Below are 26,147 nucleotides of genomic sequence, written 5' to 3'. Positions count from 1 at the left end.
CTGGCAAATTTGGGCAGAGTTTCCATTCATCCCTATAAGGAATTCTCCATAGGTCTGCTGGAATATCCTCAGACATCATGGTTACCTTCCTGACTGTGGTGGTTCCAGAGAACAGCTCCTCAATCACACAGGTCAGCCTCCAACAGTAGGAGAAAGACCACCCAAGGTGCGAATACCAACACAGAGGGACCATCAATGTGGATGGAGGAGATTAGCAGTATAACCCCCCCCCCCAAGAAACGTTTAACTTGGTGTTACTTCTTCCAGATGAACATGTGCATAAGACTTAGCAAGAAGGTCGGGCAGTGGTGGCACCCGCCTTTAATCCCAACACTTGAGAGGCAGAGGCAAGCAAATTTCTGAGTTTGAGGTCAGCCTGGTCTACAGAGTGAGTTCCAGGACAGCCAGGACTACACAGAGAGACCCTGTCATGGAAAAACCAAAACCAAAACCAAATACAAAACAAAAACAAAAGCAAACTTAGCAAGAAAAGATTTACTAATTCCAGTCATTATTGCTTGAACAAATGTTTATTGAGCACCTACTACTGGAGGCCCAAGGACCACTCTACACTTAAGATCAGGGACAAGAACTGGTATGACAGTGTACTGGCTGGTTTTGTGTGTCAACTTGACATAGGCTGGAGTTATCACAGAGAAGGGAGCTTCAGTTGGGGAAGTGCCTCAATGAGATCCAGCTGTGGGGCATTTTCTCAATTCATGATCAAAGGGTAAGGCCCCTTGTAGGTGGTGCCATCCCTGGGCTGGAAGTCTTGGGTTCTATAAGAGAGCAGGCTGAGCAAGCCAGGGGAAGCAAGCCAGTAAGGAACATCTCTCCATGGCCTCTGCATCAGCTCCTGCTTTCTGACCTGCTTGACTTCCAGTCCTGACTTCCTCTGGTGATGAACAGCAATGTGGAAGTAAGCTGAATAAACCCTTTCCTCCCCAACTTGCTTCTTGGTCATGATGTTTGTGCAGGAATAGAAACCCTGACTAAGACAAATTGGTACCAGCATAGTGGGGTATTCCTGTGACAATCTGACCATGTTTTGGGGAGGACTGTGGAAGGATTTTGGAACTTTGAGTTAGAAGAGCCACTGGTTGTTAAGAACTCTGTAGGAGCTTGGAAGAGCATGTTGGGAACAGTGCAGAGATGGAGGCCTGGCTTGTGAAATTTCAGAGGGAAGATTAAAAACTCTTATCAGGGCCATGTTGTTTTGATTGTGAAGACTCTGTGGTTTTGGTTAGCTGGGGCTGAAGTATCAACTATGATTAACAAGATACCAGAACTACTAAAGCGAAAACTTTACATTACTGGGACTATTGATGCTAGTTAGCTGGAGCTAAGAAATTAGCGGTGATTAAGAAGAGAGCAGCATCACTAAGGTGGCATCTTCTGGGAAGTGTTTTCTGAGAGCACAAAGAGGCTGTGTTCCAGAGATATCCAAGGTTGTTCCTTGTGCCACAGCAGGACTTGGTAATGTGTAAGAGTCACCCAGGTAGTACTGGTTTTGAAGGCATGATGGGGTCATAAAGAGCATCTGAGGCTCGGCACAGTGAGAGGCCATGGGGAGGCCATTGGTAAAGGTGCAGCCTCAGTTGCAATTGATGGCCCAGGACTGAAGGGGTCATGCAAAGGAGTTGAGGCTTGGCACCATGAAGAGAGCCTATGAAAGGCTATTGGTAAAGCCTAGTTACAGCAGAAGACAGTGTTTTAGAGATGCCAGTACCATGAATGACTACCAAGAACAGCAGCAGCAGTGGAGTACAGGCATCTGAAGCCTAGAAGACAAGGTGTGTGCTACAAAGGGCAGAGCTGGAGAAGTGACCCAAGCCCTTGGAGGAAACCAGAAGATCATGAGTGGATCCCAGAATTGGACGGTTGGAGTTTGATTTTTGCTTTTGATTGTGACTGTGCCCTGATATTTTTCCCTCTTGAAGGAAGAAAGTATTTTAGTGGAACCCACAGTTAAGAGACCATGAATTTTAAAAGATATTGGATATTTTAAATTGATTGAACTTTTAATATGTAAAGACTGTGGGACTTTAGATGTTGGATGAATAAGAAAGTAAGGTTTGAGGCTTAATAGTGATGTGTTTGTGTGTCAAGTTGACAAGGGGTCAATTATACTGGCTGGTTTTGTGTGTCAACTTGACACAGGCTGGAGTTATCATAGAGGAGGGAGTTTCAGTTGGGGAAGTGCCTCAATGAGATCCAGCTGTGGGGCATTTTCTCAATTCATGATCAAAGGGTAAGGCCCCTTGTAGGTGGTGCCATCCCTGGGCTGGAAGTCTTGGGTTCTATAAGAGAGCAGGCTGAGCAAGCCAGGGGAAGCAAGCCAGTAAGGAACATCTCTCCATGGCCTCTGCATCAGCTCCTGCTTTCTGACCTGCTTGACTTCCAGTCCTGACTTCCTCTGGTGATGAACAGCAATGTGGAAGTAAGCTGAATAAACCCTTTCCTCTCCAACTTGCTTCTTGGTCATGATGTTTGTGCAGGAATAGAAACCCTGACTAAGACAGACAATTCTTAGTCCCAGGTCTTTAATCCTCAGAGCACTAATTCACCATCTCCCTCCCATGCTCTGAAATTTCGGGCTCTCTAATGTGCTCCTCTCCTATCAGCTGCTCATCATCCATGGCAGGACCACCAAGACCCCACTCTATTTATTCTCAGACATAGGCATCCCCAGAGAACCTCAGGCTAGTTTCTTTCTCTGCAGAGCAGGATTGAACTTCCAGTGCTAACAGCAGAAGGCCAGGATGTCCCTAGGCAGGAGCTGCTTTTGACCCTACCAGGAAAATCTCTTCAAGATCTAGGAGAGTGGCCCTCAGACCCTCTCCCTGTGCCCTGATAAGGGTCACTGGGGTTACCAGAAGACCCCAAGAGTAGTGATCCCTTTGCTCTTCTCAGAGGGCTGCTGACCTTTGAGCTTTGGAGTTGGGGGCCGGGGGGTTACAGGGCTGTGACCAGCAACTTGGGCTGAAGAAGCTCCCAGAGCCCACTGTCCTGAAGAGAGGGCACTTTGGTCCTACCTTTGGCTAGGGCAGCCCTATGAGAAAGCACGAGGGATACTGCTTCTTTTCCATTCTAGAAGTCACAGGCCCGTGAGGTAGAGAAAGATGGTCAGGGACTCAGGGTCATCCTTAGCTACACAGTGAGTGTGAAGCCATCCTAGATTATATGAGACTATCCCAAAATGAATAAAAGAACATGATGAGTTAGAGACACTATGAAGACCTAGAGAGCCCAGGGACATTGCCAGGAAGAAGGTGAATTGAAACCCATGGTCCTTCCTTCCTTAAAACCAAGCAGAGGGCAGGAGAGATAGACCAGTGGGTAAGAGCACTGGTTGCTCTTTTAGAGGACCCACATTCGATTCCCAGCACACACGTGGTGGCTCACAACCATCTGTAACTCTGGTTCATGCACGTGGTGCCCAGACATACATGCAGACAAACATTTATACACTAAAAATAAATAATTAAAATTAACTAATAAATTACAGACTAGACATGGAGAATCTGGAGTTGTGGTCAGTGGTTAAGAGCACTGACTGCCCTTCCAGAGATCCTGAGTTCAATTCCCAGCAACCACATGGTGGCTCACAACCATCTGTAATGGGACCATCACCCTCTTCTAGTGTGTCTGAAGACAGCTACAGTGTACTCATACACAAAATAAATAAATAATTTTTTTTAAAAAGCTGGCTACTATCCCAGCACTTGGGAGGCAGAGGCAGGTGGATTTCTGAGTTTGAGGCCAGCCTGGTCTACAGAGTGAGTTCCAGGACAGCCAGAGCTATACAGAGAAACCCTGTCTCAAAAAAAACAAAAACAAAACAATAACAACAACAACAAAACTGGCTACTCAATCATGAGGACTGGAGTTTGAATCTTAGCACCCAAGTAACAAGCTGGGTATTCACATAGACTAACAACTCCAGCTCCAGTCCGGTAAGGACAGGATCCCTGGGGCTTGCTGTCTTTCAGTACAGCCAAGAAAATGGGAGCCCAGGTTCAGGAAGTGACCAAGGTGGCCAGTAACAGAGGAGGAACAACAGGCCCTCTTCTAGCCTCCATGCACACACAAGGTGGCATAATTGCACACGATGTGCATGCATGCACAGAAGTTGTTGAATGGGTCTTTTTTGAAAAGTTCAAGGCATGGGGAAGGGGGAGAGGCATGGGGACGGGGGAGGCAACAGGGGTTTGTTTTTGTTGTTTTTGTTTGTTTCTTTGTTTTTTGGAGGGGAAACTGGGAAAGGAGAAATTTACATGTAAATATAGAAAAGATCTAATAAAAAAAAGAAAAGAAAACAAAAAAAAACCCCAACCAACTGGCAGAAAACAATTCTATTCCAATATCATCCAATGGAAAGAACAAATTCTGCCAAACATAGGTGTAATTCTCTGAATGGAAGAAGGACCAAGTAGAAATGGCAGGTGATGTATACTTTAACCTTTTATTTTCTCAGTGCTTGGGCCTGAGTCCAGGGCCTTGCATATGCAAGGTGAACATACAGTTGAACTGTATCCCTAGTTTTTTTTTTTAAATACAAAATAGTACACTACACAATATGTAACTTACATGGTTTCTCACTAGGTGCCCAGGGAAAATACAACCTAAGTTAATTGCTCCTCAATGCTCCACAGATGTAAGACTTTCCATAGATATCTCTTATTTAAAGCTATAATCACAGCCGTTGCTGATATTCAGCAGTCAGTGTTGGGTGGAGGTAAAAAAAAAAAAAAGAAAGAAAGAAAGAAAAATTAAGCATAGAATTACCATGTGAGCCATCAGTGTCTCATCCTAGATACACAGTCAGAAGCACAAAGGACAGGGGCTGGGATGGCTGTGAGTTCAGCATTGTTCACAATGGCTGGATGGGAATGAGTTTTCCTGTCTGGGGCGTGTGGCCACAATTCCTTCCCTGGGGAAGACATAAATATCTACCCCTCCTCTTGAGGTCCATTGACAAACCAAGGTGCGACTCCAGAGTTCACTGTGGAAACAGTAAGTTTACTGAATTTATTTACAAAGCAGTGGGGGAGGAGTTGCCAGCAGAATTGTAGGTGACCATAAAATAGCCAGCAGGGATAGTGATTTCCCCATGGCTGTGTAGAGGGAACCCCTACCCATAACCATCCCCACCTCTACTGACTAGCGCCTCTCCCAAGACCACATGCAGCTAGGCAGTGGTGGTATATGCCTGTAACTCCCTGCATTTGGGAGACAGAGGCATACAGATCTGAGTTTGAGACCAGCCTGGTCTACAGTGTAGTGAGTTCTAGGACAGCTGGGGCTACACAGAGAAATCCTGCCTCAAAAAACAGTAAATAGCCGGGTGGTGGTGGTGCACACCTTTAATCCCAGCACTTGGGAGGCAGAGGCAGGTGGATTTCTGAGTTCAAAGCCAGCTTGGTCTACAGAGTGAGTTCAAGGACAGGCAGGGCTACACAGAGAAACCCTGTCTCGAAAATACCAAAAAACAAAACAAACAAAACAAAACAGTAAATAAATAAATAAGGAAAGAAAGGAAGAAAGAAAAGAAAAAGAAAGAAGAAAAGGAAGGAAGGAAGGAAGGAAGGAAGGAAGGAAGGAAGGAAGGAAGAAAGAGAAGGGTAGTATAAAAGTATTTTTCGTTTTTTGTTTTTTGGTGGTTTTTTTTTTGGTTTTTCGAAACAGGTTTTCTCTGTGTAACCCTTGCTGTCCTGGATCTCACTCTGTAGACCAGGCTGGCCTCGAACTCAGAAATCCGCCTGCCTCTGCCTCCCAAGTGCTGGGACTAAAGGCGTGCACCACCACTGCCTGACTAAAAGTTCATTTTTATATCCCAAATCTTGGGCTGGAAGGATGGCTCAGTGGTTAACAGCACTTCTGAAGACCTGGATTTTGTTCTCAGTACCCACATGGTAGTTCACAAGTGTCTGTAACTTTAGTTTAAGAAAATCTGGCACCCTCTTCTGACCTCTGAAGACACCAAGCATGCATGTGGTGCACATACACACATGCAGGCAAACCACTCATACACGTAAGACAAAAATAAATCTTTTTAAAAAAAATTCCAATGTCCGGGGCTGGAAGAATGGCTGAGAGGTTAAAGCACTTGCTGCTCTTTTTCAGAGGACCTGTGCTCAGCTCCCAGCACCCACATGGTGCCTCACAACTGTCTGTAACTCCAGTTCAAGGGAATCTGATGCATTCTTCAAATCTCTGTGGGCACCCAACATGCACATGATACATACATGTACCTGCAAGTAAACTACTCCATACACAGAAAATAAAAATAAATCATATTTTTTTTTTTTGAGACAGAGCTTCTCTGTATAGCCCTGGCTGTCCTAGAACTCCCTCTGTAGACCAGGCTGGCCTCGAACTCAGAAATCCGCCTGCCTCTGCCTCCCAAGTGCTGGGATTAAAGGCGTGTGCCACTACTGACTTGCGAGGCTCACATTTTTAATTCCAGCACCCAGGAGGCAAAGTTGAAGCCAGTGTGATCTACAGAGCAAGTTCCAGGACATCCAGGGATCCTTAAAGAAACCCTGTCTCAAAAAAACAGGAAAACTCCACAGAAAGACCAGCAGTGTCAATTAACCTGGACCTCTGGGAGCTCCCAGAGAGGGAGCCACCAACCAAAGAACAAGCACAGGCTGGTCCGACCCCCCCACCACACACACACATATGGAGCAGCAGACTGCCTTGTCTGGCCTCAGTGGGACAGGATGCACCTAATCCTACAAAGACTTGATGCACCAGGGTTGGGGCATAGATACCTGGGAGGGGGGCAACCTTCTCAGAGGCAAAGGGGAGGGAGATGGGGGAGGAGTTCTTCAAGGAGGGACTGGGAGGAGGGACAGCATTTGGGATGTAAATAAATAAATACATAAATAAATAAATTTAAAAAACCAGGAAAAATTTTCAACGTTTTAGAAATTTATAAAATAAAAATAAAAACCCCTTCTTCCTCAGAGGAGTCCTGGGAGGGGCTCCTTTAGCTTCTGGCCTCCTTTCTCCTATAAGAGCCTGATGCTGGGCTTGGAGCATGATGAGACAGTACCGAAGCCTGCCACTTGTATGAGCGTATCCCTGCTCGTCTATGAAGATTTCACCATCACAGCTTGACAGCTAACAGAAAAGATGCCAAGCTGTATATCACATGTTCAAATCCCAAGTCCACCCCTAGGGACCTGACTGCTTTTGCCTCCCCTCTTCACCATTGAGGTCACAGTCTGTTATAAGGATTATACAATTGACTTAACATAGATAATTGTTTTTCAGAAGCACCTCACACTAGTGGGCGATGAACATTAGCTTTATCGCCATAAGAAAGCCCCACAGGAGCTGGGCAGTGGTGGCGCATGCCTTATAGTCCCAGAACTTGGGAGGAAGAGGCAGGCAGATTTCTGAGTTCGAGGCCAGCCTGGTCTACAGAGTGAGTTCCAGGACAGCCTAGGATACACAGAGAAACCCTGTCTCAAAAACAAAACAAACAAACAACAACAACAAAAAAAAACCCAAAAAGCCCCACAGGCCTTGCTACTGGGCCTTTCTCACTGTTGATCTCAGAAGGGTGGTTAGCCTTCTCTTGGATGTCATTCTCTCTTCATCAACCTCCCCCCTCCTTCTGTACTCTCCAAAGGCCTGTTGAAGCCATCTGGATTTCAAATCTCCTTCCTGCCATTTTCAGGGTCTCTGCTCAGCGCCCAGCATGGTTAACAGTGCCCTCCAACTGATGGGTGCTAAGGTCCAGCTGTCTTATTTTCTTCTTCCTTCCTTCCTTCCTTCCTTCCTTCCTTCCTTCCTTCCTTCCTTCCTTCCTTTCTTTCTTTCTTCTTATTTCTCTTTTATTTTTTTTCCATTTTTTAAATTTTCTTTTTAGTTCAGCAGAATTTCTCTTTTTTGGGGGGGGTGTTGGTTTTTCAAGACAGGGTTTCTCTGTGTAGCCCTGGCTGTCCTGGAACTCACTCTATAGACCAGGCTGGCCTCGAACTCAGAAATCCACCTGCCTCTGCCTCCCAAGTGCTGGGATTAAAGGCGTGTGCACCACCGCCTGTATCTTAAGAGCCTCTACACAGCCTTAGGCTGTCATGTTCAAATACAGTCTTGTGTTCATCAGCTTTCTGTTACCGTTACAAATACCCAAGTTAAATCAACCTACTGATAAAAAATAAAATAAAATTTATTTTCTTTAAGGCTCTCAGAGGTTCCAAGGCCAGTTAGCCTGTTACTTTTGGACCTGTGGTAAGGAGGGCATCATGGGAAGAACATGTGTTTGAAGGAAGTTGTTTACCTTGTGCTGGCAGGGAAGCAAGAGGAGGAGCAGAAGGGACCAGGTACCTGTATCTCTTTCAAGGACTGTGACACCTCCAGTGACTTTTCTCCCACTAGGTCCCAGCCTCTAAAGATTCCACCACCTCCCAACAGTGCCAGAGGGGCTAATGGTCACCTCTTACCACAGGGACCTTTGAGGAACAGCTCAAATCCAAGCTGTAGCAATAGACTTATGTACTGTGTAATTGTCAACATAAATTTAATTTTAAAATCTTTGGGATATATTTTCATAAATATTTTATAATGGTGGTGTACATTTGTAATCCCAGAATTTAGGGCTGATCTTAGGGTCAAGAGTTCAAGGCTATTCCAGACTATGGAGCCAGACTATCACACATTTAAAATATAAGAACAAAGCTGGGACTGGGCACTGGTGGTGCACGCGCCTTTAATCCCAGCACTTAGGAGGCAGAGGCAGGCGGATTTCTGAGTTCGAGGCCAGCCTGGTCTACAGAGTGAGTTCCAGGACAGCCAGGGCTAAACAGAGAAACCCTGTTTCGACCCCCCCCCCCAAAAAAAGAACAGAGCTTGGAATTGACTCAGTCAGTTGAGTGATTGACGAGCATACATAAGTCTCTCTCTCTCTCTCTCTCTCTCTCTCTCTCTCTCTCTCTCTCTCTCTCTCTCTCTCTCTCTCTCTCTCTCTCTGTGTGTGTGTGTGTGTGTGTGTGTGTGTGTGTGTGTCTGTCTGTCTGTCTCTCTCTCTGTCTCTCTGTCTCTCTGTCTCTCTGTCTCTGTCTCTCTCTGTCTCTCTCTCTCTCTCTGTCTCTCTCTCTCTGTCCCTACCACCTTCCCTCCTCTCTCTCTCTCTCTTTCTCTCTTCCCACTCATTCCATAGCCCTAGAGGCTGGGTACTCCAAGGCACTGGTTCCAGAAATCAGCTTTCTGGTGAAGGCCACCTCCTGGCTCATAGATGGCGCTGTTTAGCTATGACATTTGAAGCAAGGAGGACTTTCCATGGGGATCCTTCCGTGATCTTTCCATAAGTGAGGATTCCAATCCTGTTCTTAAAGACCTCACCCTCTCCCAAAGACCCCCCTCCTAATATGTCTCTCTCTTTTTTTAATGAGCACATTATGTTTTGTTGCAAACTTTAAGGAACCAGAAAAAGACCTATTAATGTAATCTAACCTTAACTGCCCACCTTTCATTTACATTGTTTCAAGTTGTTACATTTCATCTGATACTTGAAGCTTTTAAAGCCTGTGGGAGTAATTGAGACATTAGAGTTTCTTTGGGTCAAATCAATGCATAGAAATATGTTCTTAAATGTTAACAAATTCAGATAAATTGAAATCATGTAACTTTTCTCATCATAATGCAATAAAAGTTAAAAAATAAATAAAGTAAAAGTTACTGATTTTTTATATAAAAGTTTAGACTTGTGATTTTTAAAGATTTTTATAAGATTACTTTTTTAAGATAAATCATAAACTAATAAAATGATTTGTAACTGCAAATCGTAGCCTGCCAGTAAGAGAACTGGCTGAAAAAAAAAATGCCTTGCTTGCTTACACTTAATTTTTAACAAGTTGCTTAGACAAGAATGTATGTGGGTTCTTTGGAATAATGTAAAATGTTTAATCATGTAAGGGTATTAAGAAACATGCTCAGTTTTTTTTTTTGTTGTTTTTTTGTTTTTTGTTTTTTTTTACTTATTCTTACTGTAATCATTCACTTAAACAAGAAAGAATGTAACCACACTGTAAGTTTTACACTGCTTGAGAGATTTTACTGGGAAATATAAGCTATGAAAGAAAAATATAGTTGTTGGAGCCATGCTTCAAAAAAAAAAAATCAATGCATAGAGGTATAAAGAGGTCATTTGTATATATTCAAACCACAGGCAATCCTTAAAGACTACCAGTGGCAAGTCTGGGAGAGGCTCATGGCCTACATGCATGCATACAAGTCCTCGCACACAAAAATAAATGTAGTTTTAAAATTAAAGGAAGAGAATGTAAGATTTAGGCCTAAACTGAATCTTTGCAATGATTGTTTTCTTTTTTCTTTTTTCTTTTTTGGTTTTTCAAGACAGGGTTTCTCTGTATAGCCCTGGCTGTCCTGGAACTCACTCTGTAGACCAGGCTGGCCTTGAACTCAGAAATCTGCCTGCCTCTGCCTCCCAAGTACTGGGATTAAAGGCGTGCGCCATCACCACCCAGTGCGCTTTCTTTTTTCTTCTCTCTCTCTCTCTCTCTCTCCTTCCCCCCTCTCTCCCTCTCTCTCTTCCTTTCTTTCTTTTGTGTGTGGGGTGGAACGGGGATGGGGGTGGGGCAGGATTTCTCTGTGTAGTCCTGACTGTCCTGGATCTCATTCTGTAGACCAGGCTGGCTTTGAACAACTCACAGGGATTAACCTGCCTCTGTCTCCAAGTGCTGGGATTAAAAGCATGAATCATGTAACAGAATCTGATGCCCTCTTCTGATGTGTCTGAAGACGGTAACAGAGTACTCACATACTTAAAATAAATAAAATAAAATAAATAAATAAATCTTTAAAAAAATGGGGGAGGGGAGTGGTGGGTGGGATGGATCAGCGGTTAGGAACACTGACCATTCTTCCAGAGGTCCTGAGTTCAATTCCTAGCAACTACATGGTGGCTCACAACCATCTATAAAGTGATCAGATGCCCTTTTCTGATGTGTCTGAAGACAGCTACAATGTACTTATATACATAAAATAAATAAATAATTCTTTATTTAAAAAAAAAAAAGCGACTGGGCAGTGGTGGTGCATGCCTTTAATCCCAGCACTTGGGAGGCAGAGACAGGCAGATTTCTGAGTTTGAGACCAGCCTGGTCTACCAAGTGACTTCCAGGACAGCCAGGGCTATACAGGGAAACCCTGTCATGGGGGGCGGGAGTGTGAGACACTATCCCATAGAAACAATTGTTTTCTCCTCTGGTACTCTCAGAAGGAGCCCGCCCTGCCCATGACAGGACTTACAGGTCTGCTGCAGCAGAGGGCTTTCTGCTTCCCTCTGACCTCCCTGAAGGCCAGTGCCTCTCAGATCTCCTTTAAACTAACTGAATCTTGGGGGCTGGGGTGGGGTGGGGTAACCACATAGGACATTTGAAGAGACCTAGGGGTCACAGTTGGTTTAAACATTTGTGATGGCTTAATGGCAGTGAGCTCAAAACTCAAAACTAACTCCAAATAAAATTGTTTAATCATGGAAGAGACCAAACCTCAGAACTGCAACAAATAGGAGGTAAAATGAACCAATCCAAGGCCATCTCTTTTGTTTGCTTGCTTGTTTTTGTTTGAAACAGGGTCTCATTATATAGCCCTGGCTGGCCTGGAATTCCCCATGTAGGCCAGGCTGGCCTTGAACTTGTAGTGATCTACTGAGTGTCTTCTGAGTGTTGGAATTAAAGGCATGTACTACCATATTTGACCTAACAGTACATTGATGGCTGGAAGACATTCATTTCAGGGAGGCTTGGGCAAGTGGGTCCCTGTCACTCACTGTTCAGCCTGTCTGCCCTAATTGGTGAGCTCCAGGCTAATGAGAGCCCCTGTCTCAAAGAAAGCAAATGGTTTTCTTGAGGGTTATCCTCTGACCTATACATGCACCCATCCACTGAAATACGCGCACACACACACACATGCATGCATGCACACATGCACCACATTGTGTTCATTTCAATACATAAATTTGAGGGGACAGGAACATCCAGTCTATTAAAGCAGCCAAAAGCAATGCTGTGAACCGGAAGCATATGACCTAAGGAAGTAGGAAGCTGTGACCTAAAAGACTGAAGGCCAAGAGTGACATCCTGGTTCAAGATAAAATAAGCAAGTGTACCCTCATTCAGAGAAACCAAGAGTATGGCAGGAGCCTGGGAGATGTGTTTGACAGTCCTGGAGACAGGAAGAAAGAACTCAGGGGTCCCACTCAGGTTTTGCACTATGAACAAGGGTCTGGGAGACTCAGGGGCTTTGAGAGGCAGATCTCACCTAACTGATCTACCAGAAGCTTCCAGACCAGCTCAGAATACCAACCAGGCTTTTTCTTGCCTCCTTTTAGTACCTTGGGGTTCTTAAAGCCAAGCCAGCCTCCTGCTGCCAGGTTTTGTGGCCAAATGCAGTCACTTGGTCACCTGTGTCTTCCCTACTAGGGTGTGCTCACTTGTGTCTTCCTTGCTAGGGAAGTAGAAGTCACTGTGACAGTCTGGTCCAAGTAGCTGAGGTTAGCAGGGGCTGGCGAGACTCAAAGGGTCTGCCCTTACCTGGATTAGGTGGCCTGGATCTGAGGTCTGAGGAGGTGAGCAGAAGAGGACATTCCTAGGTGTCTGCTACACTAGGGCAGCACAGCACATGCATGCATGCACGTGCGCGCACACACACACACACACACACACACACACACACACACATACATTTAGTATTTACATTGTCATTATGGTTGTATTAAGCGCTTGCAGCATCAGACCTTCTGAATAACTCTGGCCCAAGGTTCCATATTTTTCCTTTCCAAAACAGGTTTTGTTACTTGCCCCAAATCACCCAGTAGGTATCTGGAAACTAGGATGCAAACCCAGGCCTGGGCACACATAGGAAGCCTTGGAAGTCCAGAGCAGCTGGGATCACCCACATCATGTTCCAGTCCATCCCAGGGGCCTTTACCCATTCCGAGGCAGAGGAGTGTGACTTGCAAGACCTGAGTCAGACGCTACAGCCAGTATGTAAAATCCTTTGGGAGGAAGCCCTGAACTAGCTCTACTCTGAGACTCCCTCCTTGGAGAGGCTCTAAGTCTCCAAGGGCAGAGGAGAATTCATTCCAGAGACTGCAACCGCCTGTGGCTGGCTGTGCCCAGGAAACTACACTGGTGGGTCCTCTGATGGGTTCATCTCTTAGCCCCAGCAACCACCAGCTTTGTCATAGACAGGCAAGCCATCCATCAGGAGGCTCCTGGGCAGAGCGTGCCAGGGTTCTCTGCAAGCTCCAGCACCTGTTCCACCTTTGCTGCCAAGACTCATTCATATCATCTAGTATACAGCTCTGGAGGGTCAAAAGGTTTATGCATAGGTGGAGAAAATTCCCAAGCAAGCATGAATACTTTACAGAGGGACAGAGTGGCTTACTTTTGTAAAAACAAGTTCAAAGACACAGGCACATACAAGAAGGGAACTGCCATACAGTGAACTCTTCAAAGTCAGGGACTGTGGCTTGCTGCCCTGCAGGTGTCCATGTCAGCATGAAACCCAGTCTCCAGGCACACAATGCCACAAAGGCTGTTTTGACTAGTGTTCAGAATCTTGACTGGAACCTCAAGGGCATTTGATAACTGTTGGCTAAAAGGCTGTAAGCGGGATGTGTGCTTTGTTTTCTGACAGAGCGACATTTTTCTGCATTCTCCTCTCTAGCACACTAATCCCTGACCCACCTTGAAGGCTTATTGCCGGCCCCACCCCCACACCCCCCAGCCAGATGCTGCTCGATTTTTGCCAAGCATTGGTTTCCTCTCCACCTCAGGCCAGCCCCCAAGGAGTCACACAGGCTAATTTTTCAGTTGCTTTATTGAGTAGTGAGATGAGGCATCATCTCCCACAGGACATGTGTCCTCAAGCTGGTACAAGAAGTGCTTGGGGACAGAGTGACAGACAGGTGGTGGGGCAGGGCAGGTGTCTGCTGCTGCAATGGGCTGAGGGCACCAGGGACAGCTCAGCTCTCCAGAGGTTTGGGCTGCACCTGCTCCTGGACCTGTTCTTGGGCTTGCTCTGGGACGGGGAGGGCTAGAGGCTGGTCTGGGCTCCCCTTTTTTTCCAGGGTGCTCATAAAGGAGCTGACCTTTTCCCTCAGGCTCTTCTCCAGGAAGCTCAAGTGGCTTTCCACGTCCCCCGAATTGGAACCCAGCTGCTGCCTGAACTGCTCCATCTGCTGCACCAGAACCTTGTTGAACATCTCCCCCATGGGCTCCACAGTGCGCCGGAACTCCTCCACCTGCTGGTCCAGCTGCCTGTTCAGGTCTTCCAGAGATTTCTGCAGCCCTTCTGTGTTGCCCTTCAGCTTGCTTTGCACATCTTCCACCAGCGGGGCCAGATTCTTTTGCAGCTGGTCGATATTTGCAGAGACCTTGGTCTGGAGCTCCTCCGCATTCTTCCTCATCTGGAAGGCTAGGCCCTCCATCTGATGGCTGAGTTTCTCCTGCACACCCACTGCTAGAGGGGCCAGGCTGCGGCGCAGCTCCTCCAGGTTCTGGTCAATTGTGGCCTTCAGCTCGTTGGCACGGGGGGTTAGGTGCCCCTTGAGCTCTTCCACATTCCTGTTAAACTTGTCCTTTAACTCATTGGCAAGGGGGGTCATCGAGGTATGCAGGTTGTCCACATTCTCCTGTATCGTGGTCTGCATGCGCTGGATGTAGGGGGCCAGCTGGAGCTTCATTTCCTGGGTCTGTGTGTTGATCTGAGCTTGCAGGTCCACGGCATAGGGCTTCAGGTGCTCCTGCAACTTCTGCATGCTTTCCCCGAATGTCTGGCTTACTCTGTTGGTATGGGGCATCATGCGGGCACGTAGGTCCTCCAGCTCCTTCTGGATCTCTTCCTTCATCCTCTCCGTTTCCTTGGTTAGATGCCCACTCAGCTGTACGGCAAAGGGCACCAGCTTGTTGTGCAAGCCATCGGCATAGGTGTTAAGGTTCCCAAGCTTGTCCTGGAAGAGGGTACTTCAGGGAAAGAATGGAGAGCACCATTACATACACTCATAGGGAAAGAATGGAGAGCACCATTACATACACTCATAGAACACTCAGTTCTATGCACCTGCCTAGGCCAAGAGTGTGTCCAATAGGAACAGAGACCTCCATCTTGTCCCTTTGGCCCTCCCTTGGGGGTAGGTCATGCTTTCAGGAAATCTCCTAGGATTAGTTTGACTTTGGAGTTTTATCTGCAAGGTTTCTGCTGAGCCTCTACATCCTTATCTGCCCACCATGTGACTTGAGAAGTTTGCTTTCCTTTCCTGTGGATAAAGAATGGGACTGGACTTTGACATCCCTCCCAGCCCAGGGTCACATTGTACAACACGTGTCTTTCCTTGTTACAGGGTCTGATGTCCTTGCATGTGCTCAGTGGGTCCCCCAAAATACCAGCCTCCCTTCTCCTGATTGCCCAGACACTGCATGTCCTTAAGGGACATGTCTCTCTCCTCTTTCTGCCAATAGTTTGTGATGGGATTTGGCTATTTACCAAGCACATGCAGATAGGAAAGTGTTATAGGGATGGATCCCTGGGTCCAACATCCCTGTTTACAGGGACAATCTAGGTCCAGGGAGGCAAGACTCCTTTAGTGAGAATAGAAGGACTCCAAGGGCTGGTGTCCCACCTCTGAGGTCAGCTATGGGATCAGCTAAGAAGGCCTAGCCTTGCAAACTGATCCCACTTACTTGAGCTGCTGAGTGACATCTGTCTTCTGAAGTTGTTCCACAGCCTCCTTGGCATTGTTGCTTAGCTGGGTGAAGTAGTCCCACATTACATTGGCTACCTGGTCCGAAGTGACCTCAGCCCGGGTGCCTGGGCAGAGAGAAGAAGGCAAGTAATTTTTGAGGATGTATCTCTCTCCTGGCCCCTCTGCCTCAGTTCTGAGCTGGATGATGTTGGAGTTTGGATAACACAAACCATTTCCTCATCCCTGGATAACCCAGGGAGCAAGGATGCCAGGGAGAACAAAGGCCTGTTCTCCTATGAGCTGCTGGGCAAACACAAGGCCACCCTGAGCTGTCCATCAGTTCTAGAGCTGGCTTTTCTTGCTGCCTCTCATATGCTACAATTGCTGGAGAGAAGGGTCTACTCACCAGTGATGGCCACCAGGGCTAGGGTCAGCACCGCAGCCTTCAGGAACATCCTGGGCTTCTCACTGGGCTGGGACAGTCTCAGCTACACTGGATGTTTCCCAGAGTCAGAAGAAACAGTTCGCCTGTGTTGTTGTGATTTGACTGCAGGCAAGGCCAGCCACTCATTTAAAGCCCCTCCAGCCCTCTCTCCCCGCCTCCTCCCCAGTGTGACTCCACGTTGGAAGGTGACACATTCCCAGGAGGCCTCTTGGACTTTAGTGACCTTAAGACGACGTGGAAGCTGACAGCATACAGGCAGCAGAGGGAAGCAGTCTTCCTGAGTTGGCTCCACCCTGTTCAAGAGGCCCGGGAATGATATTCAGAAACTTCAGGAGGAACCATCCTGGGAGTCTAGGAGAGTCCCTGAATAGAACTGAGGCCCCAGAAGCCCTGTTGGCAGCCCTGGGTCTGTGCCAGTTTGGGAGAACAAGGTCCAGGTCTCCTCTTTCCACTGCAAGGAGACAGCTGCCACCAACCTGAACTCTTGTCTCAGAACATCAGCTACAGAGATTGTATCAGGCCCACATATGGCACAGGGCTGCAGCAGTCAGTGAACATCAATTTAGGTGTCTGTGACATCCTTGGCCAGGAGAGGATCAGAACCCAGGATCAAAGTTGTTAATCATAAATGTGCTTTGTGTCTCATGACTGTCAATCTGGGTCACTTCAGTCTAGTTATCTGAAGCTTTAAGTTTCTCCTTTGAACAATGTGTAGTTTGTTACATTAAATTACGTGGCACTTGTGAGATGGGTGCAGGGAGCTTAGCCCAGAGTAAGGGCTGAAATTAATGACAATGATTTTCTGTGTGCATCAGTGCTGGGAAGGTAGGAGAGAACCCATTCCTCTCCTGACAGTGGCAGAGGGAGAGCCACCCTTTCGCTCAGAGGGTCACCAAGTGGGCTAGACGCAACAGTGAGAGATTGGGCTCCACTGTCCCCAGCCATATGCAAGAGTGCAAGAGCCACCATGCAGAACTTCTCCCCCTCTTTTCTCCCTCTCCCTCCCTCTCTCTTTCCCTTTCCTCCCTCTCCCTCTCCCTCTCTCCTCCTTCTCCCTCTCATCTCTCTCTCTCTCCCTCTCTCTCTCTATCTCTCTCTCTCTCTGACAGAAGGTGACAGACTGCTGTGGAAAGTGAATTTTTTGATCTCCTACTGAGACTCCAAATATGTCCACACATACAATTGCAGAAGATATCCACGGAAAGGTGCCAGGCTATGGTCAGTGTGGAGCCTCCATGGACCACACCAGGGACTAGATGATGACATCCATCATATTGTCCCATTAACTGCTCTCCATAAGACAGCATTTGTGAAATGACAACCACCAGAATAGACCTCGACTGTGCCCAGTCTGATTTGCTGTGTTGCCACCTTTTTTTTTTTTTTGTAATAAAAAAAATGTGTCCAGATTGGCTTGTCTCATGGAACTGAAGACAGCTGAATACCTGTACTCCTCTGTTGGGTCCCACTACCCTGCACTGCTCCCCACACTGTTTGAGCCTCTCCGAGTGGCCAGGAGTTTACTCCTTCCTAGAGCAGCCATGCTTAGTGAGTTTTAAAAAACTTAACCTTATGCCAGGTGTGATGGTACACGCACGCCTTTAATCCTAGCACTCAGGAGGCAGAGGTCGGTGGATCTCTGTGTGTTCAAAGACAGCTTAATCTACAAAGTGAATTCCAGGAAGCTAGGGCTATACAGAAAAACCCTCTCTCAAAAAACAAACAAAATGATAATAATAACCTTATTTGTTTACTAATATTTGGTGGGGGCTGAGTACGCATGTGTCACCACACATGTATAGAGGTCAGATGAGAACTGGAGAGGCCTGCTCTCTCCTCATACCAGGTGTTAAACTGATGTCATTGGGCTGGGTGACTTTGTGCACTGAGTCATCTTGGTGGTCTTTCAGTGTTTTCTGAGTTCAGGTTCTGGAGTCAACTCCCTGCATTTGCATCTGGATTCCACACAGTAGGTACTGTGTGGTCTTGGGTGAGTCTCGGTTGCAAAGATTCTGTGAGATAATCTGGCTCCCTGTAGGTTCCTCGTTGAATATTAGCTATGTTTTAACCTTTAAAAGGTTTGTCTCTCTGTACCATTGGCCCATTCATTGGTCCTCATCTTGCTTTACCTAATCAGGCCTGGTCCAGACTGTGCTGGGCCAGAGGTCAGAACTGATGGGGGATGAGTCACGTAGGACACCTCAGCTTACAGCTCCACCTCCTGAACCTGCAGGCTGAGTACCAGGTGCCAGCAGCATGGGCCAGGTCCAGAGGTACCTGCCCACTCGTACCCTCTCTGGGAAGACCTGTGTTACCTAAGTTTGTTCAAGAGTGGTTGCCAGTGATGGAGTGTCAGATAGGCATAGACATCTGAGTTGTCCGTGGATTCAGAACTCGGCTCTCAGCTAAGAGACTGGGACATTGTGCAAACGTGTGGCCAGCACTCATGTATGCTTCAGCCCCCACAGGGAGGTGGTACTGCCTCCTGGCATGTCATAAATCATCATATTGACTTCTCCAAGACTGGGACACACTTCATATGCATCTGCTGGTGATTTGTACAGGGGGTGAGGCAAAATGAGAACCCCATGTCTCAGCTTCTGGGGGAAAGGACAGACTACCTAGCCTCAGGTACAGAGGATCATGTGGTCTTGGCACCCATGTCTCTGTCTGACCCTCAGTCTCCTTGCCTGGGTTCATACAGAGCTCATGGCCAGTAAGGTTGATAGCCGTACCCCATCTATCTGCCCATACAGGATCCGAGTAGAGCCCTGGGGCTCTCATTCACCCAACCTGCTGTTAGCCAAACAGAGGCGGGCTGGCAATCCACTCCTGAGGGCCATTCTCAGCCCAGAGGTTCAAGACATCTTCCACACTGTGGTGGTTAATCTTAACTATCAGTTTGACAGAATCTTGAATCACCTGAGGTGGGGGTGGGGGATGGGGGGGAGAGGGCGGTCTTTGGGTGAAGGAACCCAGACCATCAAAACGAAAAGAGTGAGCTGAGCTGACAACTTGGCATCTCGTGGCTCTTTGCTTTTAGTTATAAATGTGATGTGACCGGCTGCTTCACGTTGAAACCATGACTCCCCATGCGTGAGTCAGGATAACCCCTCACTTTGCTTTCATCAGGATATTGTATCATAGCAACAGGAGAAGAAATTCTGACACTCCCCTACTGCTGCTTCCTTCTCTGGGACTGGGTTTGTAAGTCAAGATCACTGTCCTCTCCCTAGAGGATCCTAGGCCAGAAAGCCACCAAGATGCTTCCCTATGGCTGAGAGGGTACAGATGTTTTGGAAGGAACGAAGTCCCAGAGCCCAGGTTCCAAGGAATCAGCTGCATGCCAGCTACTATATGGGGTTCATACATCTAAGTTCTCTGGGCAGCTAAGTATCACATGGCTGGGACTCTCTACTGGCATCTTTTGACTTTCCTTGATTCAGTGACCACATTCTATACAGAGGAAATGGCAGGCTTCCCAGACCCTCCCTACCAATGGAAAATGACCCAGTCAGCCTGTTACATCATTCTCAGGGTCAAGGACTTGGTACCACACCCCAAATTGGGATCTGATCCCTATTGTGCCCTTTGCCTAGGAACAAGAAACAGATTGAGAAGAAAAAAAGAGTATAGCATCTCCACACACACACTGTGCCCAGTCCCGGTACCACCTTGGTTCCCTCTCAGCGTCGCCAAGGACTTTTCTCAGAAGGAGCCTATGTATAAATGGGTGCTGAGGACCAGCTCGGGTACTGAGATCCAGCTTTTCCACTGCTGGGTGCTATGTGTTCAGCAGGCCTCTGCCCCACTGGGCCTTGGTTTTTAGCCATAAAGTGGAGCTAGTAATTCTAAGTTACATAATTTGGACAACTTACATTTTAACAGAAAGCAAACTATGTTTTGTTGTGTTCTGAGACAGAGTCACCTTATGCAGTCCAGGCTGACCTCTAACAAGATTTTCCTGAGTGCTGGACTCGTAAGCAAACACTACCATAACTATCTTAGCTACTCCAGACAACAGTCTTATGTCAAATTTCTGATAGATGAGTTTCGAGTCTCAGCCAAAGACAGAGATTAAGAATTCAGAGGAGGAGCCAGGCAGGGGTGGCGCACGCCTCTAATCCCAGCACTTGGGAGGCAGAGGCAGGTGGATTTCTGAGTTCAAGGCCAGCCTGGTCTACGGAGTGAGTTCCAAGACAGCCAGGGCTACACAGAGAAACCCTGTCTTGAAAAAACAAACAAAAACAAACAAACAAAAAAGTTTAGAGGGGAAAGCCACGCTCCTTTCCAAGGGTGAGATTTCATTTAGAGGCTTGCTGCCTACAGCAAGCCCCGTTTTTGGCATGGAAACCTCCTGCTGCCTCTGACTGGGCTGTCAGCGTTTGGGAGGTAGGCAAACTGATTCCTTCCCTCCACCAGCTGCTGTGTGTTTCTCCACACTCTGTGAAATCAGTGTCCCATCCCGTTAACTTCTGACCACAGACCCTATGAGTCAGTGTCAAAAGGCATCAGTTGCTTATGTGTTTGTGTGCAAGTGCACAAACGTGTGTGACGTGCACACCTGGAGAGGCCAGAGGTCAGTTTCAGGTATCATTCTTCAAGAGCTGTTCACCTTGCTTTATGAGACAGAGTCTCTCAGTGGTATCTGGGGCTCACTGAAGAAGTTAGGCTGGATGGCCATCAGCTCCTGGCCTGCTATCTCCCTGTCCCCAGTGCTGGGACACTACCACATTTATGCTGTACATGGGTATTGGGGATTGAACGATGGTCTTCCTATGTACAAGACAAGCATTTTGCCCAACTGGACTATTTCCCCAGTCCTGAAAGTAGCATTTAAACCTAGAATTTTGCCAGGTAGTGGCTCACACCTATATTTCTACCACTCGGGAGGCAGAGGTAGGCAGATTTCTGAATTTGAAGCCAGCCTCATCTATAGAACTAGTTCCAGGACAGTCAGGGCTATATAGAGAAATGCTGTCTCAGAAAAAAAAAATTTCAAACAAACAAAAACCCCAAAACCTGGGATTTCTTGGCTCCAAAGCCTTTCCATCCAGAAGACAATGTCCTCTGATGCTGTCTAGGTTGTGGGTCTCAGTACTAGCTCAGGGGACATCTTAGTTGCCCCAGAGCACCTCCTTCATCCTCACCTTCTTTGTGAATGGCCTCTCTATACTTTGCTGCTTGCAGGCTCTCACAGTCAGAGCTTATGTAGGGGTCAGATATCATCCAGCCATGGGCCCTGCTCCTATCTCAGGATTACTAACGACGGGTCCAGAGGGCAAGAGAGGGCCTGTGGAGGAGACGGGGAGGGGCAAGGCCTTGGGTTTCATGTGATCTTTGTCCTTCTCTCACTAACCCCTGCCCAGCTTTGACAGAAGAGACTATTGGGAACACAGCCACGAGTGGAGGCCTGAGGTGGATGTCGGGGTGGGGGCATGTGTCCTTCACTCTGCCCTCTCCCACCCCACTTCTGCTGTTGCTCCATGGCTGTACCACAGATTTCCCCATTCCATTCTACTGTAAGGCTTTCAGGTGGCTTCTATAAAAGAGCCTGTCACTGGCTCTAGATTGTTGTCTGGCCTTTGGTGGGAGAGATAGATCTCGACAGTCAAGCGTGAAGGGCTAATGCGGGTCTGAGGTCCAAGGCTTGTCCTCTTGTCTTTTCCTACCTCACCAGCCTCATCTGGGTGAGCCAGTAGCTGGTCCCTTGGTGGTGGAGGTGGCCATGAAAAGCATGGGCAATCTCAGAGGGATTTCTCAACTCCTCTGGCAGCTGGCTGCATGGCCTCTCTACCTCAGGCTCTGGTCTGGACTACTCAGCAGGTGACCTTTGACCAGCTCACTGGGCCTTCTGTGCCCACTGTCCCATCCTGGAGCCAATATAAAACAGGTCAGAGGCCTCCCCGCTTGCCTGCTCAATTTTATCCCTAGAAGCAGCTAGCGACTCCAGGTAATGCCCCTGGGGAGGAGAAGAAGAAGGGGAGGAGACAAAGAGCTGCAGGAAGCTCTTGCCACCCAGCCAGCTAGCCCACAGAAGGCTTGGGATCCATGACCTATACCTTTGGGTTCCTGGTGGGTGGGTGGGGGAGGGCTAGAAGCTGGGGAAAGAGAGGCCACTGGGCCAAAAGCCTTGCACTGGGTAGTGGCAGAGCTGACTGGAACTGTCCCTTGTTTGGCTTGCTCTTAGAGCTGTTAGAAGCCTTTGGTGTCCATGCCTACCCGGGACTGAAAAAACTGAGACTAGAGAGGAAAAGAAACCTGTTGTTTCTCGGCATATTAGGCCAAAGAATGGATAGAAGTCCTGTTCTGCAGGGGATTTTTATACTCCACCTTCCACCCCACTTGTGGGCCTGGGTCTCCTGCAGTTCTCTGTCTGAGAGTTGATATCAGTAGGAGAGAGGCTTGGGATTCATGACCCAGGAGCCATGGCTTTCTCAAGCGAAGGGCCTAGATGTGGCAGATCCACAATATCCTCTCACAAGATGGTCTCCCACAGGTGCATAGGTGCCATGCAGCCCCGGATGCTCCTCATTGTGGCCCTCTCGGCTCTCCTGGCATCTGCCCGTAAGCTGGTGGAAGTGGGGCTGGGGTTTCTGTGGGAGATGGTCTGGGGCAGGAGCTGAGGGCTGACATGGCTCAACTCTTGTTCTCTTGCAGGAGCTGAGGAGGTAGAGGGATCCTTGCTGCTGGGCTCTGTGCAGGGCTACATGGAACAAGCCTCTAAGACGGTTCAAGATGCACTAAGCAGTGTGCAGGAGTCTGATATAGCTGTGGTGGCCAGGTATGCACATTGGCCTCCATTCCTGTGTCCTCTCCTCTCCTTCCCTGGTGCTGAGACCCTGGCACACAGACTGTGGCCCACCAAGTTTACCAGGGCCTGGGGCCTGTCTGGGACCCTCATAGGACCTTTGCTGGGTACTGTGACTAAGATGACAGGCAGGGCAAGCAGCCTTCTCTTATAGCCTCTGCTTCTACTCAGCCTGAGGGGCATTTAGCCTCACTGCTGGTTTTCTTCTCTGAATGCAGGGTCTAGGGTGTGCTCTGGGAGGCCTACCTGCTCTGGCTTCTGCCTGTATGCAGGGGGTAGGAGTGGAAAGTGAAGAGTTGGGTGAAGGGTTTGAGGTTAGGGGGTGGAAGTCTGCCCTGTTTCCATCCCTGGGCTCAATCTGAGTTAGGCATCTTGCTCACTGTGAAACATCACCCCCTGGCTAATGACTTTGGATGACATTTGATAGTTACCCTATATAGCAAAGGATGTTGACAGTCTCTGTCCCAGAACAGAGTATATTCTATACCCAGTTTTGCAGATGATAAGAATTTAGGTAACCTGGCCTAGATCACACAGCTTAGAAACCATTTAGTAATGTTTCAAATGAGAGGCTGGCTCCCCTCTGACTCACCCAGTTAGAGCCATGGATGGGGCACTGCAAGGAAACTATGTATATGGACCACAAAGGCAGGCTGATCTTAGTATCCACTTGCCCAGTGCTCTGTGCCTCAGACCTGACAGGAGATTGGCTGGGAGGCAATGAGGGGCTGATGCAACCTTAACGAAGGTGCGGTTTCTTAGGGTGCTCCCTTACCATGTCTTCTGCCCTGGGAGACAGCTGCAGGTGATCCTGGGGTGGTGCTAGGTAAGGTGGTGCTGGTGGATTAGAGAGCCAGTGGAACCCTAGGTGCAGTCCTGGGTCTAGCTGCCCACAGGGAAATCTTTTCACACACACCTCTCTGGATATCTCTTACGTCTTTAACTCCCAGGGGCTGGATGGACAATCGCTTCAAATCCCTGAAAGGCTACTGGAGCAAGTTTACTGACAAGTTCACTGGCCTCTGGGATTCTATCCCTGAGGCCCAACCAACTCCAGCTATTGAGCCGTGAGACTTCTATGTTCCAGATGTCCTGTTCCTCCACCCTGCTGCCACCCCCGCCCCCAGGCCTGCCAGGTGGCCCCTGAAGGTTGCTTTAAGAGGAAAGTATACTCTCACTTCTTCACCCCTCCCCGGACCTCACCTAAACATGCTAATAAAGCTGGATAAGAAGCTGCCGTGAGTGGGTGTCCCATGTGCCTTGATGCCTGGACATGGGAATGAACTAGGCCTGTTGAATGGGTGGACTGGGGGCTGTAGGTCACTCCCCTCGTTAGTGGTCTCTGGGGTGCCTCTTCCTTTGTAAGTAGGACTAACTCTGCTTCCTCGCTTGACTCGATGGGTTCATGTGAAAGATCAAATCAGGTAACAGACTTGTAATTACAGTCTGTGGTAAACCTGTCAAGTGTGGGACAATGTGGACAATGTGCCTGGAGTGTGGTATCTGTCTAGCTAGCACTTTTATGTCATCTCCAGGCTTAAGGTCAGATGCGATCACCAAACCTGTGCAGCTGGTTTGCATGGCCCAGGCTGCCTGGCCCCTTTAAACATGCTGAAAGGAAGGAGGCAGGCTGGGAAGGTGGTTGGATAAGTCTCAACCCCATTGCATTGTGGCTGCCTCCATTTCTTATGAACAAAGTGGGTACGACTGCCCCTCCCCTTGAAGGTTTGTTGTGGAAATGAAATGGTAGCATCTAAAAGCACGAGGTGCCGCATCTGCACACACTTTGTAAACAATCCTCACTGTGATAGCTAAACTGGGTGATCTCCTAGACTGGAATGGAGACCCAGTGTCCTCAGAATCCCCAAAGGGCCGCTTACTATGTTCATACCACTCCTAAGAGACCCAGTGTCACAAAACCGCTCTTGTACATTATAGAATAAAAGAGCAATGTTCAAAGAGTGCCAGTGGCTGCCCCATATCAAGAGCAAGCATACGGCAGGGCCAGCTTTCCATTTTCCACTTTGCTGGCATGGGCTCTGCCAGGTGTTGAGGCTCCTTTCCAGATTGTATTGGTACTGGACTATGTTCTCCCTGGAAATCCAACAGGGGTTTCTCTTCCTGTCCACCATGAGCCGGAAGTCTCTGTGTCCACACCTGGAAACCCTTCCTACCCAAACCTGGCTTGCTCTGTCTGTTGTGGCTACGCATGATTGTGGATTTAAAAACCCGCCCCTTCATCCAGGGGCTTAGGAAGATATACCAGGGATGGACTCTGCAGATGGATGAAGACCACCTGCATACCAACACAGGCATGAAAAGGGGCCAGATAAGAGGAAGGCTGTTGGTGTGAGAGTGTTTCTGCATGCATCCTTATCCCTGCGAACATGAGTGCTTGGTTACACTTAAAAAAAAAATCTTTTTTTTTTTTTTTTTTTTTAAGTAATTGTGAGCGCCCATAGCAGGCTAGTCTAAATAATGAACAGCCTGGGCCTGGCATGTGGCTCAGGTGGGAGAGTGTCTGCCTAGCATGCACAGAGCTCTGGGTTTGAATGTCAGCACAGAATAACAGTGGTGGATCATCCTTGTAAACCCTAGCACTTGGGAGACGGAGGCAGAAAGGTCAGAGATCATCTGAGTCCATCCTGGGCTACTGGAAATACTGTCTCCGAATAAAATGAATGCATAGGTAAATAAAGAAGGACTGGCAAGATGGCTTAGCTCATAGAGACACTTGCTACATTAATCCTGGTGACCTGAGTTTGATGTTTAGGGCCCACATGGTGGAAAAAGAGAATAGATACCTACAAATTTTCCTCTGATCGCCACACATGTTCTGTGGCATGTGAAAACACATACACACCACACACACACACACACACAAAGTTTGTTCCAAGCACAGAACTCAGGCCCTCAGGCTTGTGCAAGTGCCTCTACCTGACGAGCCACCTTACCAGCCCAATGTAATAAAAGTGGTTTGTTTTGTTTTTAAAAAGGGAATAACACATCCTGACCCACCTTTCTTGCAGTGACTAACTTTGGACCGCCCAGCTCAGCCTCCCCAGCTGATGTGGACTTAAAGGCCATCCTTCAGGATTTAGAGATGGATATGAAGGCCTCTCCAATAAATGTGTGGTGATCAGCCTCATGAAGGGGTGTGTTTGTTT

The 26,147-nt window shown here is 47.8% G+C and overlaps 2 protein-coding genes across 3 annotated transcripts; one reads left to right on the top strand and one right to left on the bottom strand.

Moving 5' to 3' along the window:
- Positions 1–13,839: 13,839 nt before the first annotated feature.
- Apoa4 (apolipoprotein A4) lies at positions 13,840–16,487 on the bottom strand. The gene is made up of 3 exons (XM_031343977.1): positions 16,131–16,487; positions 15,723–15,849; positions 13,840–15,005 (listed from the first exon to the last, which is right to left on the bottom strand). The coding sequence occupies exons 1-3, from the start codon at positions 16,177–16,179 to the stop codon at positions 14,006–14,008; spliced, it is 1,176 nt and encodes a 391-aa protein (XP_031199837.1). The 5' UTR covers positions 16,180–16,487; the 3' UTR covers positions 13,840–14,005.
- Positions 16,488–19,345: 2,858 nt separating this feature from the next.
- Apoc3 (apolipoprotein C3) lies at positions 19,346–24,212 on the top strand. Of its 2 annotated transcripts, none has more exons than XM_031344574.1 (4): positions 19,346–19,376; positions 22,669–22,736; positions 22,830–22,953; positions 23,931–24,212. In XM_031344574.1, exons 2-4 carry the CDS (start codon positions 22,682–22,684, stop codon positions 24,049–24,051), a joined length of 300 nt encoding a protein of 99 aa, XP_031200434.1. In that variant the 5' UTR covers positions 19,346–19,376; positions 22,669–22,681; the 3' UTR covers positions 24,052–24,212. The 2 variants fall into 2 exon arrangements, with proteins under 2 accessions (XP_031200434.1, XP_031200433.1); XM_031344573.1 differs by lacking the exon at positions 19,346–19,376 and adding an exon at positions 22,088–22,122.
- Positions 24,213–26,147: the final 1,935 nt, after the last annotated feature.

This window comes from Mastomys coucha, unplaced genomic scaffold, assembly GCF_008632895.1.
Source record: "Mastomys coucha isolate ucsf_1 unplaced genomic scaffold, UCSF_Mcou_1 pScaffold23, whole genome shotgun sequence".
Lineage (NCBI taxonomy): Eukaryota > Metazoa > Chordata > Mammalia > Rodentia > Muridae > Mastomys > Mastomys coucha.
Note: the sequence above shows the minus strand (reverse complement) of the source record. Positions and strands in the feature narration are given on the sequence as shown.

Excerpts from the sequence above, each read along its gene's own strand:
- Apoa4 (XM_031343977.1), bottom strand. The coding sequence starts at position 16,179 with ATGTTCCTGAAGGCTGCGGTGCTGACCCTAGCCCTGGTGGCCATCACT. Across the intron at positions 15,850-16,130 it reads AGCCCTGGTGGCCATCACTG|GCACCCGGGCTGAGGTCACT; the intron begins GTGAGTAGACCC and ends CTCTCTGCCCAG. Across the intron at positions 15,006-15,722 it reads GATGTCACTCAGCAGCTCAA|TACCCTCTTCCAGGACAAGC; the intron begins GTAAGTGGGATC and ends CTTTCCCTGAAG.
- Apoc3 (XM_031344574.1), top strand. The coding sequence starts at position 22,682 with ATGCAGCCCCGGATGCTCCTCATTGTGGCCCTCTCGGCTCTCCTGGCA. Across the intron at positions 22,737-22,829 it reads GGCTCTCCTGGCATCTGCCC|GAGCTGAGGAGGTAGAGGGA; the intron begins GTAAGCTGGTGG and ends GTTCTCTTGCAG. Across the intron at positions 22,954-23,930 it reads GATATAGCTGTGGTGGCCAG|GGGCTGGATGGACAATCGCT; the intron begins GTATGCACATTG and ends TTTAACTCCCAG.